At 53.9% G+C, this 20,679-nt stretch overlaps 1 protein-coding gene across 1 annotated transcript in view; it reads right to left on the bottom strand.

The window, feature by feature from the left end:
- The window catches only part of Exoc3l2 (exocyst complex component 3 like 2), a 23,137-nt gene extending 12,454 nt beyond the window's left edge, over positions 1-10,683 (bottom strand). The window contains exons 1-3 of the mRNA XM_052760297.1: positions 10,132-10,683; positions 5,059-5,650; positions 1,123-1,251 (exon numbers count right to left, since the gene is read on the bottom strand). Of these exons, the coding sequence (XP_052616257.1) occupies positions 1,123-1,251; positions 5,059-5,650; positions 10,132-10,651 (1,241 nt within the window). The 5' untranslated portion in view covers positions 10,652-10,683. The remainder of the gene's footprint in view (positions 1-1,122; positions 1,252-5,058; positions 5,651-10,131) is intronic.
- Between the last annotated feature and the right edge of the window lie 9,996 nt (positions 10,684-20,679).

The following is a 20,679-nucleotide window of genomic DNA, read 5'->3' as shown; positions in this document are numbered from 1 at the left end:
GAATTCTGATTCAAGAATGCCAAAGGGTAAATGATAGGTGTTTAGCTCAGTGGTAGAGCCCCTGCCTAGACTCCCCCAGTGAGGACCTGGGGGTGTGGCTCAGTGGTAGAGCACCTGCCTAGAATCCCCCAGTGAGGGGCTGGGGTGTGGCTCAGTGGTAGAGCCCCTGCCTAGAATCCCCCAGTGATGGGCTGGGGTGTGGCTCAGTGGTAGAGCCCCTGCCTAGAACCCCCCAGTGAGGGGCTGGGGTGTGACTCAGTGGTAGAGCCCCTGCCTAGAATCCCCCAGTGAGGGGCTGGGGTGTGGCTCAGTGGTAGAGCCCCTGAATAGAATCCCCCAGTGAGAGGCTGGGGATGTGGCTCAGTGGTGGAGCACTTTCAAAAGGCCCCTGTTCCATCCCAGCAATGCGTGGTGTGGGGGAACAGGGGGGGACTCTGGAGGTTTGCCTCTCTGATTCCCTAGTGCTTCAACTCAAGGAGCGAGAGTAGCTTTCCATGTGTGACTCCAGCAGACTTCTCATTAACCACTTGTTTTTGTTTTGTTTTGTGATTTTGAGACAGAATCCCACTGTGCAGCCCTGGCTGGCCTGGAACTCCCTCTGTAGCCCAGGCTGGCCTGATTCATCTATCCGCCTGCCTCTGCTTCCCGAGGGCTGGGGTTAAAGGTGTGCGCCCCCAGACTTGGTCATTCACTGCTTTCTCTTCTCAGATGTGGGAGTGTGTTGCCCGGATGCTGACATGCTGGGCTGCTGTGAGCATCGGGGCCGTGCAGTGAGACTCTGGGACTGGGGTCTGAATCTATCGAACCTTTGTGTGTTGGGGGTACACTTGGGAGGTGACATGAAATGTAGAAATGGTCAGGCAGTAATTTCAGCGTTGGGAGGTTGAGGCTCTGCGTCCAAAGAGAAAAGTTAAGAATAAAGAGAGAAAGAGATGGGGAAGGAAGGGAAGAGGGGAGGAAAGAGAGGAAGGAAAAAGGAAGAAAGGGAGGTTTGCTTTGGATGTCTACGTCAATAGACTTTGGACAGAACTCAGGTCACGGCAGGGAAAGGGAAGTGGAAACAGTGAGTGGGGGAGGGGAGCTTGCCAAGCCCCCCTGCGACCTCCAGAGTCCCCTCCCCACCCCAAGAGGCCAAGTACCTTCACATCTGTGACACATTCATCTTCCAAACCTCGCAGGGTGCCAGCGGACAGAAGGGGCCCCAGCTCCCCATTCTCCAAGGTGACCACGTCTACCAGGCCCAGGATCTCCCTGGGATGGGGAAGTAAGAGGCAGAAAGGTCTGTGAGAGGTGGGGCTGGGCCCCGGGGCCCCTCCACGTGTCCCCACAGCCCCGGTGTCACGACCCTGGGCCACTCCCTTCCTCTCATCTCTCAAAGGAAGTGTTTAGAATTATGTTTCCCTTGGCTCCAGCACTCTGAGTCAGCTCTCCTGATGGATGGTGTCCGGGCAAGACTTAGCTGTCAAGTTCAGGCTTGACGAGCGAGCGGATTGGGGCTTCGTGGGGGCAGAGGCTCCCTTGGGCTTCTACCCTTAGGAGCTTTGCCTCACCTGGGGGGGGATGGGGGTGGGGGGAGGGGCTTTCCAATCCAGCTCCTTTCAGGCGGCTCTGTAACATCATCATCATCATCATCGCCCACCCCCGCACCTCCCATCACCCAATCTCACAAGATTTTCCCTCGTGGGATCTGCTTGGTCAGAAATGCCATCTTCCTCTGATTCAGACTTAGCCTGTGTCTTATCGCTTCAAAGAGCTTTCCGGACCCATATCCTGCCTCCACCTGTCATGGATCGTCTGAGGCTTCACTGACATCAATTCTAATGGCTACCAGCTTCAGCCTTCCTACTATTTTGATGACGGTGTTCTGACCTTTTAGATATTTTGGGGGACTGTGTAGCCCAGGCTAGCCTGGAACTCACTATATATAGCCCAGGCTCACTTTGAACTCCTGATCCTCCTGCCTCTGCCTCCCAGTTGCTTGAGAGTACAAATTCGTGTGACCACACTGAGCACCAGGGTCCTGATTTTGCTACATCCATTCCTTCTCTGATGTGTGATTTACAGGTGGCTAACCTATTTCCTCTCAGAGAAGGCATGATGCCCAACCCAATGGAGTTATCCCCATGTCATACCCTCCAACCCCCCACAAGTATAGTCCATTTGGGGTTTCAGAGGCTCACAAGATGTAAGACTCTAGAATTGGGAGGAAGGGCCTGGGGTGCTGAGCTATAACAGAACTCAACAGTGTGGGGACAGTCAGGGTCAACAGTGACCCAGTCCAACGATCCAAAGGGAGTAGATCAAAGGGTTAAAGCTCCTTAGCTCCAACATGCTAGGCTGGAAGAGTTAAAAACCTACCAAGCCTTTGAAAAAAAAATCCCAGCACTCAGGAGGCAGAGGCAGGTGGATCTCTGTGAGTTCGAGGCCAGCCTGGTCTACAAAGAGAGTTAGCTCCAGGACAGCCAAGGCTATGCAGAAAAACCCTGTCTCAGGAAAAAAAAAAAAATTCAGGGTTGGAGAGAGGGTTCAGCTGTGAAGAGTGCTTACTGCTCTTACAGATGACCTGGGTCTGGTTCCCAGCACCCACACTGGGCCGCTCACAATCGCCTGTCTGTCCAGCTTCCCTGGACCCACCCCCCACTTCCGGCTGCCATTAGCATCAGTATATGCATACACGTGCATGTGCGTGTGTACACACACACACACACACACACACACACACACACACACACACACACACAAATGAAGAGGAAATAAATCTTTTAAAAACATCTGTGTAGCTGGCTTGTCTCTCTAGATATTTGGAAGGTTGAGAGGGAAAATTGGAAGTTCAAGGCCTCCCTGATGTACAGAGTGAATTCAGATCCAGCCTGGGGTAGAGACTAAGACCCCGTCTCAACAAAAGATGAAAGGGGCTGAGGCAGACTGCTTGTCTAGAGTGTGAGAGCATGCAAGGCCAGGATGTAATTCCCGGAACAGAGAGACAGACAGAGAGACAGAGACAGAAGCCACTATTTTCACTTGCTTGTTTATTTTGTTTTGTTTTGAGACCAGGTTTCCTTGTGTTGCCCTGGCTGCCCTGGAACTAGCTCTGTAGACCAGGCTGACCTTGAACTAAGAAATCTGCCTGCTTCTGCTTCCCAAGTGCTGGGATGAAACGTATGTGCCACCACTGCCCAGCAAGAGAGCTACTATTTTTTTTTTAACTATTGCATGTATGCATGATCAAAAGGGGCAGGCATGCCATGTGTGCGTGGAGGCCAGAAGACATCTTTGTGGGGTCTCTTTTCTCTTTCCACCCTAACGTGGGTTCCAGGGTTCCACCTCACGTTAACCAGACTTGCATGGCAAGTCTCTTTACCCCTGAGACATCTCACTGGTCCTTTACAATTTCATTTCATTTTATTTTTTTGAGACAGGGTCTTTCTATATAGTCCTGGCTGTCCTAGCACTCACTACGTAGACTAGGCTGTTCTGGAACTCACAGAGACCCACCTGCCTCTACCTCCCTAGCGTCAGGAATACAGGCGTGGGCTATCACACCCCGCTGCCTTCTGGAATTCTCTCAGACTGAGGGTCAGGGGGACAGAGATTCACAGTGCTAAACTCCTGGGACTGGAAGGGTGGACAGCTGGTCCTGTTCATGTTATGAACAGTTCACCATTTACCAGAAGGTCCGCAGCACTCAGCGGCTAGCCTGCTGTGGATTAAACGGCGCTGAGAACTCAGAAGGAGAACACGCAGTGGTGTTTGTTCTAGGTCTGGAAGGACTGCAGTGCTAGGATTTGAAGTCTCCAAGAGGCAAGCCACTAAGGTGTAGGATGTCACTATGCACAGTGCTAAAGACCCTGGCCTGGGGGGCGACGGGCTCAAAGGAATGGGAAGGGCCTGTCTGAGGACCCCCAGGGCATTGGTGCTGAGTTTACTGAGGTTCTGGGACTGGAACAATCCACAAAGCTGGTATAGGAGTGAAATAAGGTCAGTAAGGGTCAGCGTCCTAGGTGGTCGCACATTTGCTAGGGTCTAACGAGTCACACTGTAGTAATCACACTAATGTAATCCCACCACTAGGGACAGCCTATTTAGAGACTCCTCAACTAAGGAACAGTTCAGTCTGTGGGGGAATGTCTTGATAGTTAAGGGACACAGGAGGCTGCAGCCCACTGTGGGCGGCCCCCTTCTCTAGGCAGGTGGTCCTGAGCTATACAAAAAAAGCTAGCTGAGATGCCTGCCTGCCTGCCAGCCAGCTGCATTCCTCCATGGTTTCTGCTGCATTTCCTTGGCTGTGAACTCCTTGGGTCCTAGGTCCCTCTCTGTGTGTTGAACAGGTAGCCAGCCTGCCTTCAAGTTCCTGCTTGAGTTCCTGCCCTGATGTCTCAAAGGGAGGGACGGACGGTGAGGGCTGTGACCTGTGAGTTGAATGAATCCTCTCCTCCCATACGTTGCTTTTGGTCGGAGTGTTTTGTTTTTTTTTGTTTTTTTTTTATCACAACAAAAAGGATGAAAGAATAAGGAAGTAGAGGAGGAGGATCAGAAAGTGAGCTTGGCAAGGAGTCAGTACTGCAGCCAACGAAATTTATCTGAGGCTTGATTATTGTTATGGAGGAGGGGGAGAAGAGGAGGAGGAGGCGCGATGGCGCGGGGGTTAAGAGCGCTTGCTGGAATTTTTGAAAAGGACCTGTTTGATTCCCAGCACCCACATTGGGAACTTACACCCGCCTGTTACTCCAGCTCCATACAGTGCCCTTTTCTGGTTCCTTTCAGGCACCCTCATGCCTGTGAACATATATGTGCACACATAGGCATGCATGTAAATAAAAATGAAAAAAATAAAAAGCTGGGTGGGGCGGTGCTTGCTTTAATCCCAGCTCTCGGGAGACTGAGGCAAGCGGATCTCTGAGTTCAAGGCCAGACTGGTCTACAGAGCCAGACCCTGTCTCAAAAAAAAACAGCTCACGCTAGCCTGGGCTACATGAGACCCTCCTACTCCTAAGTCCAGTACCTCAAACAAGGTGTCTAGGGTAACGTGCGCACGGGCCCGGGGCGCCCCAGGCTCACCTGGGGTACACCTGATGGTGCCAGTGCAGCAGGGCGTAGCGATCGGCCAGCGGGAGCCTGCGGCGCGCGGCCGCCCCGAGCCACTCGGCCAGCGCCTCGTGGTAGCCGCGCAGGTAGACGGCGCCGGCGCGCAGCCCCGCGGGGTAGGCGGGCGCCAGGCGGCCGCGCACCGCGGCCACGTCCTCCAGCAGGCGCGCGCGCAGCGCCTCCAGCTGCCCCGCCAGCGCCCCGCGCGCGCCCGGCGCCGCCGCCTCCTCCAGCCGCTCCCGCGCCGCGCGCGCCACCGCCTCGGCCCAGCGCGCGCGCAGCTTGCGGGCCGCCGCGGGGCCGCGCCGCGCGTCCGCCGCCTCCTCCTGCTGCAGCACGCGGCCCAGCTGCGCCACCGCGCCCGCGCCCGGCCCCGGGGCCGCCAGCGCCTCGCGCACCAGCGCCCAGAGCTCGCGCTGCAGCGCCTCGTACAGCAGCGCCACGTCCCGCGCGCGCCGCCCCGCGCCCGCCTCGGCCTCCGCCGGCGCCTCCGCCTCCAGCTCCAGGATGTGCTCGTCCGCCCGCGCCAGCTCGCGCTTCTGGATCAGGCCCAGGATCTCCAGCACTGCGGAGGGGTTCGGGGGAGAGAGGGGGTGTTAGGAAGCGGGGCAGGTGCCCCCGGGACCCGCAAAATGAGAGAGTGGGGGGTGAGGGGAGAGTCAGGGCGCGGGGCACCCAAAATGAGAGGGCGCGGGGATACGGAGAGGGTGTCAGGGCTCGGGACTGGACCACTAGCTCCCCCCAAAATGAGAGAGTGAGTGTGGTTGTCAACCTTGGTGACACCCGCCCTTAACATCAGCAATTGCACTCAAGGGAGCAGCCTGAGCCGGGCGGTGGTGGCGCACGCCTTTCATCCCAGCGCTCGGGAGGCGGAGGCAGGAGGATCTCTGTGAATTCGAGGCCAGCCTGGGCTACAGAGTGAGTTCCAGGAAAGGCACCAAAACTACACAGAGAAGCCGCAGAGTGAGAACTTGTCACACACACACACACCAAACAACAAAGGACGAGATGGCTCCGTGGGCAAAGGTGCCTGCTGCCAAGTTTGACGACCTGAGTTCCATCCTCAGGACCCGCATGGTCGAACTGATGACTGCAAATTGTTCTCTGTCCTCTGCGGGGGTGCGGGGTGGGGTGCCTCGCGGCGCTGCCTATATTCCCAGCACTGGGGAGGTGGATGCACAAAGATCAAGAGTTCAAGGTCTCAGGGTCGGAGGGGGATCCGATCCCCTCTTCTGGCCTCCTTAGCACACATGTAGTGCACAGAAATACATGCAAAGCGTATGCACATAAGTTAATTTGAAAAAGAGTTCAGTTTGAGGCCGTTTCTGAGATACATGAGTCTCTATCTCAAAAAAAATAAATAAATAAAAATAAGAAGGAGTCAGTAATGAGTCCTCAGAAAGGGCCAAAAGGAGGGGAGGGATTGGGGAGGCAGCGATTGGGAAGGAAGATGGAAGACTTGGGGCCAGGAGCTTTGGAGAGGAAGCTGCCCACGGGTGGTGTGGTCTCTCATGTGCCATCCTCGCGCTTGCGAGGCCGAGGCGGGAGGATTGCCCTTGGGTTCCAGGCTATCCCGGGCTATCCTGAGCTCCAGGCGAGGCTGAGTGATGCAGAGAGGGATATAAAGAGGAAGGAAGCAGCAGGAGATGAGAGAGTTTGGGAGGGGCTGGAGAAGAAGGGAACAGTTAGAGAAAGCGGTGAAGGATGGATGGATGGATGTTCAGGTACAAGAAGGTCAGCGGAAGGAAAAAACACTGGGCTTGTAGGAAGGGGCTGGGACGGAGAGGAGGGGCGGAGGGGCTGCTTGTGGGGGTGAGAGAGGTGTTCAGAGCCAGGTAAGTAATTGATGGAGATAGCCGTAGGAGGGGGCAAGGGGCAGGCTGGGCAGGGGCAAGCTATGGAGAGCAGAAAAGGGTCTGTGGGGTAGGATGGCTGTGAGGGTAAGGCCACGCTCTACAAAGGAGGGACCCTCCCGCGGCAGAAAGGGGAGTCATAGGTTTGAGAGGCCTTAAGTAGAGGCCAAGGGGGAGGAGGGTCCCATTGGCCAAGAGTTACCCTCAACACCTCCCCCCCCCTCCGCTTCCTCCCTGGCAGAGAAGCTATTTCCTGAGCAGCGCTATTTCTGCCCATCCGTTTCCAGAAGGCGGGGGCTCCAGTCACCCCCTCCTCACCTCTCCGCTGTGCTCTCCCAGTCCCCCAGGGAGACGGAGCTGAAATAGCCTCTGTCCAGGATGTGGAGGGCATCAGAGGACAGAAGAGACTCCGGGAAGGTCCCCTGACTCCGAAGCGTGGAGTGGGGGATGGGGCTGGACTAAGAAGGGTTGGCACAGGGCTGGGGGGGGCGGAGTTTGGGGGAGGCAGGGAAGAAGGCTGAGTGGGGTGGAGGGCATTTTAGCGTCGGAGTGAGCTTGGCATTGGGATTTGCAGACGGAACAAGAAAGCCAGGCCCGATGAGGCAGACATAATCCTATCTACTGGGGAGGCTGAGGCAGAAGGAAACCTAAATTCAAGGCTAGCCTGGACTACTTTGCAGACCTTGTCTCAAAATTAGGAGGGGGAAAAAAAAGCCAAGTGTGGTGGCATACACCTGCAATCCCAGGACTCAGGAGGCAGAGGCAGGAGGATTGCCCTTGAGTTGGAGGTGAGCCTCATTCACACATTTCCAGGCCAGCCAGGGCTACATAGTGAGACCTTCTCAAAAACCATACAGTGGCTGGAGAGACCACTGGAAGAGCAGAGGACCCAGGTTCGGTTCCCAGGACCCACGTGGTGGCTCACAACTCCGGTTCCAGGGGATCCAATGCCCTCTTCTGGCCTCTGGGGGCACTGTATACACCTGGTGCACATACGTACATGCAGGCAAGCTCATAAAATAACAATAATAAAGCAAAAAAAAACAAAAAACAAAAAAATACGAAAGGGTAGAAAGCCATGGGTTCAATCCCCTGTCCTGAAAAAGGAAAGGAAAATAATTGAATTTGTCCATTTATATTTTTGGTTGTGAGCCTAGCCTTTAATGGTTGAGCCGTCTCTCCAGCCCCTTATTCATTCATTATTGTTTGTTAGTGTGTATATGATGGGGGGGCAGAGCGAGCACACACACCCGGGCGCCAGTATAGTCAGAGGGCAGCTTTGTGGGGTGGCTTCTTCTTTTCATCTTCCCCTGGGTTCTGGGTATGGAGTTCGGGTCTCCTGGCTTTTCCGGCTAAGCCGCCCCACAGGCCCAGGGATTGAGAACAGCATGATAACAGGTCAGGAAAGAGGAACGCTGAGGAAGCACTGGAGCATGGCGTGGGCGTGGGGTTGAGGATGGAGAGGGGTTGGTATTACAGGCTGGCTGTGTCCCCTCAACCAATGTGGCTTCTAGTCTTCCAGTATTCCAAGTGTGACCTCAGGTAGAAATACAACCTTCCTGGACATCATGGGCACATAGGTCCTAAGCCAAAGGCTGGTGTTCTTAAGAACAGAAAGTCGAGGGTAGGGGATATGACTCAGCAGGTAGAGAGGTGCTTGTTACCAAGTCTGACAAACTGAGTTCGATCCCCTGGACCCACATGGTGGGAGGAGAGAATTGGCTCTTGCAAATTGTTGTCACACACACACACACAGAGACAGAGAGAGACAGAGAGGGGAATGAGAAGAGACACAGGGACAATTCCACACAGGGGTGGAAGATTAGAAGGATGGGCCTATGATTCCAAGGCGTCCAGATTCCCAGCAACCAGCCAGAGCTGGGAAGAGGCATGGAAGGGTCCCCCTACAGTGGCCTGTTGGGCGCAGTCCAGAACCAACTACCTCTGCTCTCTAAAGTGGCCTTAGGAAGTAACCCAGGTGCTGCGGGATGGGGGTAGGGGGGTGGGGCGAGCGGCTGGGGCGGGTGTTTTTGAAAAGCAAGCCTGGACAGGACGTTGAAGTGAAGTTGAAGGTTGAGGGTGGGGGTGAGGTTCAAAAGGAATGAAGCTGCACAGCCTGAGCTGGGGCTGGGGTGGGGGTGGGGCGGAGCTCAGGGCCAGGCGGGCTGGCTGGGGTATCGGGGAACAGGGCCTGCACGCACAGAGTTCAGGAACATGGGGCATGCTATCTGGGCTTTTATTTAGTGTCGGACGTGGACATGAGAGGTTGAAAATGGGCTTTGCAGTTGCACACATTTATGTAGTGTGTGCGTGCCCATGTCAGGATCAGAGGTCAACCTGGAAAGTCAATGCTCCCTTCCACCATGAGACCAAACTTGCTTACGTGATTTCTTTTTCTTTTTCTTTCTTTCTTTCTTTCTTTCTTTCTTTCTTTCTTTCTTTCTTTCTTTCTTTTTTTTTTTTTTTTTTTTTTTTTTTTAAAGATTTATTTATTTATTATGTATACAGCATGTATCCCTACAGGCCAGAAGAGGGCAGCAGATCTCATTACAGATGGTTGTGAGCCACCATGTGGGTTCTGGGAATTGAACTCAGGACCTCTGGAAGGGTAGACAGTGCTCTTAACCTCTGAGCCATCTCTCCAGCCCCTCTTTCTTTTTTTTTTTTTTTTTTTTTTGAGACAGGGTTTCTCTGTGTAGTTTTAGTGCCTGTCCTGGATCTTGCTCCAGGAAATGTAGACCAGGCTGGCCTCGAACTCACAGAGATCCGCCTGGCTCTGCCCCCCAGTGCCGGGATGAAAGGCGTGCGCCACCACTGCCCGGCCCGCTTACGTGATTTCTTAATAATAATTTATTTATTTATGATTGTATATGTGTGTTGGGGAATGTGCATGTGTGTGGCGGGGTCATAGGAAAACTCTGAGGACTCCATTCTCTCCACCTTTATGAGGGTTCCAGGGATCCAACTCACGTGTCAGGCTAGAGCACCTTAACGTACTGGGCCATCTTGCTGACCCAAATACGGACTTCAGGGAAGGATGGGTGGGTGTGGGCTGTGTGACTTGAGATGGTGTCACAGATGAAGGCTGGCGCGAGATTAGGTAGGAAGACAGGGGACGCCCCCTCTGCGGTTGATGGATACAGTGAGCCCCCACCCCACCCCCGGCCTGCATCAAGAGTCCCCACTCACTCACCCGACAGTGGTTCCTTCATCTTTGGGGGCTCGGGGACTTTGGGTGGGGGCTCAGGGGCCGCCTCGCCTGCAGGTACCACTCTCTCTGCCAGGGATGCCCGCCGGGGCTTGGGCCCACGCCCAAGTCTCAGGAAGGCCAGTCTTCGAGCCGCCTCTCCAGTTGGCTCCTCATCGCCATGGGTTCGGAACCCCTGAAAGCGGGTCAGGAGGCCAAAATCGGCTGAGCTCCTCCGTATACCCGGTGCCAGCACACGGCCCAAGAAAGAGCGGGCTTGCCCGTCCCCGGGGCTGCCTGCCCGTCGGCCCGAGGTCCAGCCCAGTCGGAAGTGGGCCAGACCGGCCAGCTTCTCCAGCGTGGCCCGCCGGCCACACGATGTCCCATTGGGCAGTGTCCCCGGCTCCCCGGCCTCTTCTTCCAGCGCTGGAGCGTCTTCAAAGGGGTTGCGAGAGGACCGCAGGGGCAGAGTCCCTGCCCGCGGCACCTTGGGGTCTCCCACCCCCAGACTCTTCAGGATTGGCATTTTGACAGGCTGGCACCTGCAGAAAACAACGACCGAGGTGGTGTTGGTGACGGCGTCCCTGTGTGCTGAGGACTTTGATTAGAAGGGGCCAGGCGCAGGTCTGGAAACTTGGAGGCTCCAAGCCAGGCGTCCTGACCCAGCTTTAACTCCAGCATATGGGGCTGAGGCAGGAGAACTGAGAGTTCCAGGCAAGGCAGGGATACCTAATGGCATCTGGTCTCAGAACAGCGAAGACAAAGCCGCATGTGGAGCCACCCTCGGTAATCCCAGCCCCGGGGAGGTGGAGGGTCGGGAGTTCGAAGCCAGTCTTAGCTACATTAAAGTTTTTAGGACAGCTTCAACTAAACTACAGGAAACACTCTCTCCCTCGCTCCTCCATCCCTCCCACTCATTCTCTCTCTCTCTCTCTCTCTCTCTCTCTCTCTCTCTCTCTCTCTCTCTCTCTCTCACACACACACACACACACACACACACACACAAAGCTGATGATATTAAGGAGATAAAGGAGATGGATGTGGTGACACACCCCTAGAACCCCAGCACTCTGGAGACAGAAACGGGAGGATGGACACCTGTTCAGCAGCATGGTCTGTCTACATAGTGAGTTGCAGGCCAGCAGGACTAGATAAAGCCCAGTCTCAAAACACACAAACAACTAGGAACAAAACAAAACAAAACCAAAACTATAATAGAGGTGTGGCTCAGTGGTAGAGCCCCTGCCTAGAATCCCCCAGTGAGGGGCTGGGGTGTGGCTCAATGGTAGAGCCCCTGCCCAGAATCCCCCAGTGAGGGGCTGGGGGTGTGGCTCAGTGGTAGAGCCCCTGCCCAGCATGCACAAGGCTCTGGGTGTGATACTCAACACTGCCATAAAGCAAGAAACTTACTAGGTCTTGGGATCCACTCCTTGCGGGCAGTAGGACACAGCTGTGACCCAGGGTTCACACTGTCCTGAGTCCTGTCCATCTCTAAGTCTCCATCCTTTGTCTCTCCCTATACCCCTTTCGCAGCTGGAACCTATGACCTCTTCTCTGCCCCAGTCTCGGGTTTTTTTCAGACTGAAGTACAGGTTGACCTGAAACTTAGTAGGTAGCTTAGGATGGCCTTAAACTTGAGGTGATCCTCCTGCCTCTGTCCCCTAAGTGTGCCTACAGCTGTGAGCCACCACACCAAGCTTATTTTACTTTTGAGGCAGAAATCATGTAGCGCAGGTTGGCCTTGAATTCCGATCCTCCTGCCTCCGCTTCCTGGATTACAGTGGTGCACCACCATGCCCTTTCAGCTTCTTGGAAATGGCAGCTCTGCTTTGAAGACCTCCACGTAGTATAAACCTGATCCTTCCTCTCCTGAACCTTCCACGGCTCCTCAGTGCCATGGGCACGAAGTTCAGACCTCTCATCAGAGCTGCGGGGTCTGCAGGCTGCACACTCACCGGAGCTAATAAATCTCCTGGTTCCTTGTCTCTGGGCTTGTGTCTATGTGCCCCCCACCCCACCCCCACATGGAGCCAGGTCTCCATGCTTTGGATCTCAGTCCCAAGGCTGCCTCCTCCAGGAAGTCCTCCTGATCCTTGGGTCTCTGGTTACCCCTGGACTCCCTATGGTTTCCGCTATGGTTGTCCCTGTCTGGGGACAGGTCTGCATCTGGACTGAGAGCCTGGGGACAGTGGGGCTGGGCCTGTGTCAGTCACTGCTGCGTCCCTGGCTCAGAGCATGGGCCAGGCACTCTGGAATGGGTGCTAACAGGAAGCAAAGGAAGGAAGGAGGCAGGCATTTCATTCCTTGGGGGGGAGGAGGTCATGAGGAGCAGGCCACACAGGACCTGAACTCTGTGACAAGGGACTTGGAATGCTTCCCAAGGGAACTAGCGAGCTATGGGAGGCATTTTTATTTTACCTTATTTTCGGTATTGTGCGTAGAACTCAGGGGCCTGGTAAGTGCAGGGCCCGTGCTCCACCACTGAGATATACCTCAGCCCCGAGTCATCATTTGAACTTTATCCGAATTGTGTGTGCTTGAACACGAACACCAGAGTGCCACAGCTTTTAAAAGGAAGTCAGTTCTCTCCTTCTAATGTGGGTCTTGGGGATTGAACTCAGGTCCTCAGGCTTGGCGGCAAGTGTCTTTACACACTGAGACTTCTCAAGGGCCCCTTTTCTTTCTTTTTTCTTTTTTGATAAAATGCACCCTTCAGGCTCAGCAAAGAAGGCAGAGGCAGACAAATCTCTGTGGGCTTGAGGCCAGCCTGGTCTATATTGTGGGCTATATAGTTCTAGCCAACTAGAACCTCACTCTATAGACTCCGTCTAAAACAAAAAACAAGATAACGCACCCTACCAGGGCAAAGGATGTGGCTCAATGGTAGAGCACTTTCCTGGCATGCACAAGACCCTAGATTCCATATCTACCACCATTTAAAAAAAAATCCCACAAAAATGATGAACTACTCCAAATATTTAGAAAAATATTAAAAACAAAAGGAATAATCCAGTATGACAGCTCACATGTGTAGTCTGAGAGCCCAGGAGGCTGAGATGAACTGTCACCCCGAGTTCAAAGCCAGCCTGGGCCACACAGTGAGCTCCTGGATAGCCTGGAATGCAGAGTGAAACCCTGTCTCACGAAATAATGAAAGCTGGAGCGGCTGCCAAGTGGTTGGCTCAGTGGTCAAGAGCACTCACTGGCTGAGGATCTGAGTTCGATCCCCAGCTCCCACATGGCAGCTCACAACCGTCTGAAACCCCATCCCTAGGGGATGCAATGCCCCTATTTTGGCCTCTGTGGGCACCAGGCACACAAGTGGTGTATTGACATGCATGTAGGCAGAACGTGAATACACATAAGATAAAATAAAAATAAAAAAAAAAAAAAAGAAAGAGGCGTTACCATGTCTGTGTTTTGCAACTCAGTACTTCCCTTGTCTTTTGCTCAGTCATGAACTCGTGACGTTTACTGAGGTACGGTCGCACTGCCCTGGCTCCCTCGTTTCAAGGGCTGCCTAATATTCCAGACGAGACTGGGTAAATAAACCGTTGGATATTCATTTTCTTTCTCCCCGTGGGCTAGACCCCATAGGTGGTTTTGAACCGAGCAAGTGCGTGAAGGGGGAGACTGCGGAGCCGTGGACCCGTGGACAGGACACCTTGGAGAGAGGCTGCGGCTGTGGGTAAAAGTGTCCGTTCTTGTGGTAGGAGACCGAACTAACAGGCTCTAAACCTAAACAGCCCGTCAACCCCCACTGATGCTTTGGAACCCTCTGGTTTCCAGACACACCGTTGTCAACCGGCCTCCAGTTTCCACGGCCCCTATCCCCGAAAGAGGCGGTCACCATAGCAACCCCTGGCTTGGAGCCCCCCATGGTGGTGTAAAATTGATCCACGCCCCCCATGGGCACACACTATTCACTCATGGATTTATTAGTCTTCCCTCTTCCGGAAGGCTCCGCATGCCTCACCCCAAAATGGTTCCAGGGCCAGTGGGGTGCCCCCAAGCCTGCGTTTGACGCCTCCTATCCATGTGGTGGAAGGAGGGAATGGACTACCAAAAGTTGTCTTCTGACCTGCACGTGCGCACCGTGGCACGTGAGCGCCGGACACGCACGCACGCACGCACCCAAACTAGTTAATGAACAGTGGCTCCATCCCTCCCAGTAATGGCGCTCACATCCCCCAGAACTGCTTCTGTGCCCTGTAACTGCTGGTTCCAACCGAACCTAGCCATACCCAGACTTGACTCGCCGCTCACTCCAACGGCCAGTTAATCGGTCTAACGCCTCCCAAACACCCCTCAAGCTATTCCCAGCATATTCCCAGCACACTCCCAAACTGGCAGCAGCATTTACCCCCAACCCCCCCCCCCTCCCCGGCCACCTCTTTCCCCTTCCTGGCTCCGACACCTCCCTCTGCAACCTGGCTCCGACATCCTGCCCCCTCCAACGCCCTCCGCTGCCTCCCGGTGCCCAGGCCCCTGACTCACTTCCGAGCCGCGCTCAAGCCCCCAGCCTCCGGGTTCTGCAGGATGTCTAGGCCACCAGCGTTTCCCCCTCCCGGCCCCTCCTCCTCTTCCTCACTGCCAGCCTTTTCCCAAACCCTCCTTAGTAATCCTGACACTATCAAGCCCTCAGCATCGAGCTGGGTATGATGGCACCGCCTCCCGCAATCCCAGCGCCTGCCCGGGAGGCTGGGGCGGGAGGACCACACGCTTTTGAGACCCTGTGTACAGACAAACCCGCAAACCTGGTGTGGTAAGAGCATGCCTTTAATCTTGGCACTCGGGAGGTAGAGGCAGGAGGTCTAGCTGAGGCATGTGAGGTCAAAACATCAAAAGCCAAGGCGAGGGATGTGGCTCAGTGGTGCAGCCAGCAGACTCCGGGGCTTGCACACAATCCCAGATTCCCAGCCCAGCACGGGTGAGAACAGGCAGGGCAGGCCTATAATCCAGGCTCTCTAGACGCGGAAGCGGAGGGCCAGAGCGTCAATATCATCCTTGGGCATATAAGAGTTTGAGGCCAACCTGGGCTACATGAGACTGGGAAAAATCATTATTTATTTTTGTTTCTCAAGACAGGGTTTCTCTGTGTAGCCCTGGCTGTCTTGGAACTCACTCTGTAGACCAGGCTGGACTCGAACTCACAGAGATCCACCTGCCTCTGCCTCCCGAGTGCTGGAATTAAAGATGTGTGCTACTGAGGCCTGGCTGAAAAATGTTTTTTAAAAGTTCTTAAGTTCTGATTCTAACTGACAGCCACATTGCAGACCTTGGTCCCATCACCAGAGGGAAGCCTCCAAGTCCAATCCTAGCCTCGCCTGCTATCTCTCTCTCTCTCTCTCTCTCTCTCTCTCTCTCTCTCTCTCTCTCTCTCTCTGTCTCTTTCTCATTTTATCTATCTATCTATCTATCTATCTATCTATCTATCTATCTATCTATTTAGGTTTTTCGAGACAGGGTTTCTCTGTGTAGCTTTGCGCCTTTCCTGGAACTCGCTCTGTATCCCAGGCTGACCTCGAACTCACAGAGATCCGCCTGGCTCTGCCTCCCGAGTGCTGGGATTAAAGGTGTGCGCCGCCACCGCCCGGCTAATTTTATTTATTAATTTATTTATTTTGTGTGTGTGGGTGCACACGTGTCGTGGTCTATATGTGGAGGTCTGATGTAACTTACGACAGTCCGCTCTCTTTAGACCTTGTGCGTCTCTGAGACGGAATCCAGTTCCTCGGGGGCAGCGAGCACCTTTCCCTGCTGAGCCATCTTGACAGCCCTGGCCTTTTTTGTATTTATTTATTCAGACAGCCGAGATCTCTAATCCAAGCTGGCTGGAAGTCGCTATGTAATCCAACCTGGCCAACCTCCTGCCTCAGCCTCCCTAGTGCTGGGACTGCAGGTGTGTGGCTGTAGCCGGGTTTTCTGGGTGTTGCGTCCCTTGTCTCTTGGGAGGCAGCAAGCGCTGGATCCCCACTGTGCCTCCCCATCAGAGTGCATTAGACGGAACATCTCCTATCTCCCTCCTCCTCCTCCTCCAGCGGTCCCCAGATCTCTACAGGTCCTTCGTCCCTCTCTGGAACCCAGAGTCCTCCAGGCCTCGCCTGCACTCCGCCTTCTGCCTCTCCCGCAGCCACCACCGAACTCAGCCATCAGCCTCCCTCTGCCCACCCAGCCCTCCTGCCTTCAAGGTTCTGGGTTCTGATGAGGCACCCGTCCTCGGAAGAACTTGGGGGTGTGCATTTTTTCACCCCAGACACTCACCTCCTGTCTTCTGTCTGTGCCTGTCCCTCTGTCCCCTCTTGCTGTCCAGTCACCAGACTACTTGGGCCAGGACTGCTGAGAGCTTGGATCTGAGGAGGGGGGGCTTGGAGGAGGACAATTTCCTGTCAGGAAGCCCCTCCCTCTCTGGGGCCAGGGGCTGGAAGGCCCCATTATCTGTCTGCCCTTCTAAGCCAGGCTGTGGTTGGGCCCTGCTGTGACAAGGGCCACAGCCCCCTGTCCCCACCCTTAACCCCCCCCTCCGAGCTTTGCTGGAATCTGCCCGCCCTCCTGCCTGCTTTTCACGCCTCCCAAGGTAACAACACCATCCTGTGTACCCGGGGGAGACACCCTGAGCTGGATAGGGGCCCACAGCTGCACTCTAGAGTAATGGAGCCCTGGATGGGGTCTCAACCCCTGCTCAGGGGGCAGGACTCAGAGGGAACCCAACTTGTCCCAGAGGCTGGGCCTGGGGACCCAGTGGAATAGCTCTGGTGTGGCTTTAAAAATGTAGTTCTCTAAGCCTAACAGCCTCTGTGCAAGGCTCTGCCCTCCTCCTCTGCCCTGCTGTGGGCCAGTCTCCCCGGGACCTGGCTGTACTCTGTCAAGTCCCACTAGTACATTCCACCAGCTGATGTGTTCTGATGTGTCTGTCTCCTTTTTTTCTTCTTCTTCTTCTTGAGACAGGGTCTCACTGTGTAGCCCAGGCTGGCCAGGAACTCAATAAATACATAAAGCAAGCTGGCCTCAAACTCCCAGAGATCCTGCCTCCCAAGTATGGGGATTAAAAGCATGTGCCACCATGCCCGACCCTTCCTTGTGTGTGTTTGGTTGGGGTGGGGGTGCTGGAGTCCAATTCAGGGCCCCGTGCAAGCTGATCATGTGCTCTCCCATGGTCCTGTTTCCCAGTTCATATCTGTCTCCTTTACAGATTCCCTGACTCGCCCAATCCAATGTGGATGTAGTGAATCTGACTCCCCCCACCCCCACGAGACAGGTTTTCTCTGTGTAGAATCTGACATTTTGTAAAAGTATAATATTTATTTCTTTCCTGAGTGTGAGTGACTACATGTATGTCTGTCTGTGCATCAGACGCATGCAATGCCCAAGCAGGCTAGAAGGAGACAGATCCCCTGGAACTGAAGTTACAGATGTTTGTCCACTGCTGTGTGTGCACTGGGAATTGAACCCGGGTCCTCCGGGAGAGCAGCCTGTGTTCTTAACCGCTGAGCCCTCTCTCCAGCCCCAAGTTCACCCTTTTATGTCTTGCAATTTAGTGGGTCCTGGTGCACTCACAGGGCTGTAGCGGAAGTCGCCAGCATCTGAATCCAGAACATCTCCATCAACTTGAAGAGAACACACAGACTCTGACAGCCATCTCCCTGCCCCTTCCCAAAGCCCTGGGCAACCAGGAACCCCGGGCTTCTATTTCTCGGTGGAGTTCCTTCTTTTGAACATTCCGTAGAAAACAAATTGTATGACGTGACCTTTTGTGTCCTGCTCCTTTCACTAAATGTCACATTTTCAAGCTTCATCTACTTCGTAACACTCAGTCTCTGCAACGTCTGGGAGATGGCTTGTAGGAGGGATTGGAAAGTGGGAACAGACAGACAGACCCTAAGAGTGAGTAGGAAGACAACCATCTGCCCCCTGGTGGTGAGTGTGAGTACTGCAGCTGTCAGAGCTGGTCCCGCGGAGGCTGCGGGGGGGGGGGGGTGTGAGGCTTGCTCCACGTGGGGGACCCCAATCTACCCTGAAGAGTCTTTGGGGGCCACAACGCTCCTAGAAAACCACCCAGAACTCCTCCCTTAACATTCTCTAGCCCCCACTTTTGTTTTTATTATTATTATTTTTGGCTTTTCGAGACAGGGTTTCTCCGTGTAGCTTTGGAGACTGTCCTGGAACTCACTGTGTAGACCAGGCTGGCCTCGAACTCACAGAGATCCACCTGCCTCTGCCTTCCGAATGCTAGGATTAAAGGTGTGGTCATATTATATAGCCCAGGCTACCCTGGAACTCTCTGTAGACCAGGCTAGCCTTGAACTCACAGAGTCTTTCCTACCTCAGCCTACCAAGTGCTGGGATGCTGGACATGTGCTACCAACCTGGTTTGAAGCATTTTATTTATATATGCAGTTTGATTATTATTACTGAGGAAAAAATAGAAAGAAAGAAAGAAAGAAAGAAAGAAAGAAAGAAAGAGAGGGAAAGAAAGAAAGGAAGAAAGAAATCATTGCAGGTAAGAGACCAGGGTCCTGAATTCAAATTCGGGAGACTGAGGCAGGAGGATAAAAGTTGGAGGCAAGTTTGTGCTACGCAGTGAGACCATGTACAAAAGGAGAGAAAAAAATTAAAGTGTTTGTCTCACACATATCATTTCAGAATTTGGGATGCTGAGACAGGAGGATGGCCTGAAGTTCAAGGCCAGCCTGGGACCCTGTCTCAAAAAACAAACAGCATTTACCTGGGAGGGGAGTGAGCACAATTGCAAAAGGTGGATTTCATTTCTCAGGGCGAGGCTTATCGGGATGTGCTGACCCCTCAATTTCCCCAAATGTGGGAGTTGACTGCATAATTTGTGGGAGAGGAGACTGTGTTCCTGCTCTCCCCTGTTAAAACAAAAACCCAACATTCCCAGTGCTGTAACTGGGTGTGGTAGCTCACCCCTGCAGGCTCAGCACCCCCTGCGGGGGAGGCAGGGGGATGAAGGGTAACTTCAGGTGGCCTGGGTCATGAGACCCAGTCTCAAAATACATAAATGCATTGGGCTGGAGGGCTGGTTCGGGAGTAAAGGAGCTTGCATTTAAGGCTGACAGCTCAAGTTTAATCCTGCAAACCCAGAGAGTAGGAGGAGAGAAATGATTTCCAAAAGTTTTCCTCTGACCTCCAGAGGCAAACCACCCCCCAAATTCAATAATTTTGTTCAAATGTAAAAAAGAAATAATCCCCACCCTGCCACTCACAGTTGTTTTGGGCCTTTTCTTTTATACCTTATATATTTATTTTATGCATTGGGTGTTGTGTGTGTGTGTGTGTGTGTGTGTGTGTGTGTGTGTGTGTGTGTGTGTGTGCAGCACCTGTGGAGGCCAGAAGAGGGCATCAGGTTCCCTAGAGCTGAAGTTACAGACGGCTGTAAGCCACCACGTGGTGCTGGGAACTGAACCCAGGTCCTCTCCAAGAGCAGCCAGTGCTCTGCACTGCTGAGCCAACTCTCCAGCCTCCCAACTTGAATATTAATATAATTTGCTTACTTGCATGCTTGCACAACTTAGTTTTTTAACCGTGTTTATGCTTAACAGCTAGTCCCATAATAGTTTCGAGTGCGTTAGCTCTAGCGCTTTGGTCTCTTCCCCTCATTCCGTGTGACAGGATCTCGCTCGCGTAGCTCAGGCTAGTCTTGAACTCACTGTGTGGTTGAGAGGATGCCCTGGGTCTTCTGAACCTTCTAGGACACCACCATGCTTGGCAACATCTAATTTTCACAAAAGGAAACTGAGGCTCGGGAAGACTTTCAAAGCCAGCAAGGAGAGACCTTCCCCGGGGGCACCTGGCTCTGGACCAGGACTCTGCCCCCCCCCTGCTCCCTTCCATTGCACACTGGCACTGTGTGACCTCAGCACAGCCCTCGCCCTCTCTGGTCCGTTTGCCCCTGCCGGCCTATACCTGTTTGGGCTCCCTCCCCCTCACTGCAGACTGGGAAAGTGAGGCCAGCACTGTCATCCACCAGGCACTGCACCTTCCACCCCGGGGTCTGAAGCTCAGGATGGCCTCGAACTTCTGACCCTCTTCTCTTCACCCCATGGCTTGGCTTCTATTTTGGTTTTTTGCTTTTTTTTTTTTTTTTTTTTTTCTTTTTCTGAGACAGGGGCTTGCTGTGTAGTCTAGGCTGGTCTCGAACTCACAGCAATCCACCTGTCTCAACCTCCCGGGTGTTAGGATGACAGGCACACAGCCGCCTCTCTCAATCTCTCTCTCTCTCCTCTCTCTCTCTCTCTCTCTCTCTCTCTCTCTCTCTCTCTCTCTCTCTCTCTCTCTCTCTCTCTCTCTCTCTCTCTCTCTCTCTCTCTCTCTCCCTCTCTCTCTCCCTCTCTCTCTCTCTCCTCTCTCTCTCCCTCTCTCCCTGTTCCCCCTTTCTGCCCTCAGTCCTTTCCTCAGTCCTTTTGTCTCTGTCCTTGGCTTCTCTGTCTCTCTGTGACTCCGCCGCTTCTTCCCACCTCGCGTCTGTGTGTGTGTGTGTGTGTGTGTGTGTGTGTGTGTGTGTCCCTGTGTCTGTGTGTCTCCTCCTCCAGCTCT

Source organism: Peromyscus californicus, unplaced genomic scaffold, assembly GCF_007827085.1.
Source record: "Peromyscus californicus insignis strain IS unplaced genomic scaffold, ASM782708v3 Scaffold_4__1_contigs__length_199733344, whole genome shotgun sequence".
Classification (NCBI taxonomy): domain Eukaryota; kingdom Metazoa; phylum Chordata; class Mammalia; order Rodentia; family Cricetidae; genus Peromyscus; species Peromyscus californicus.
This window is presented reverse-complemented; position numbering and strand designations above follow the sequence as displayed.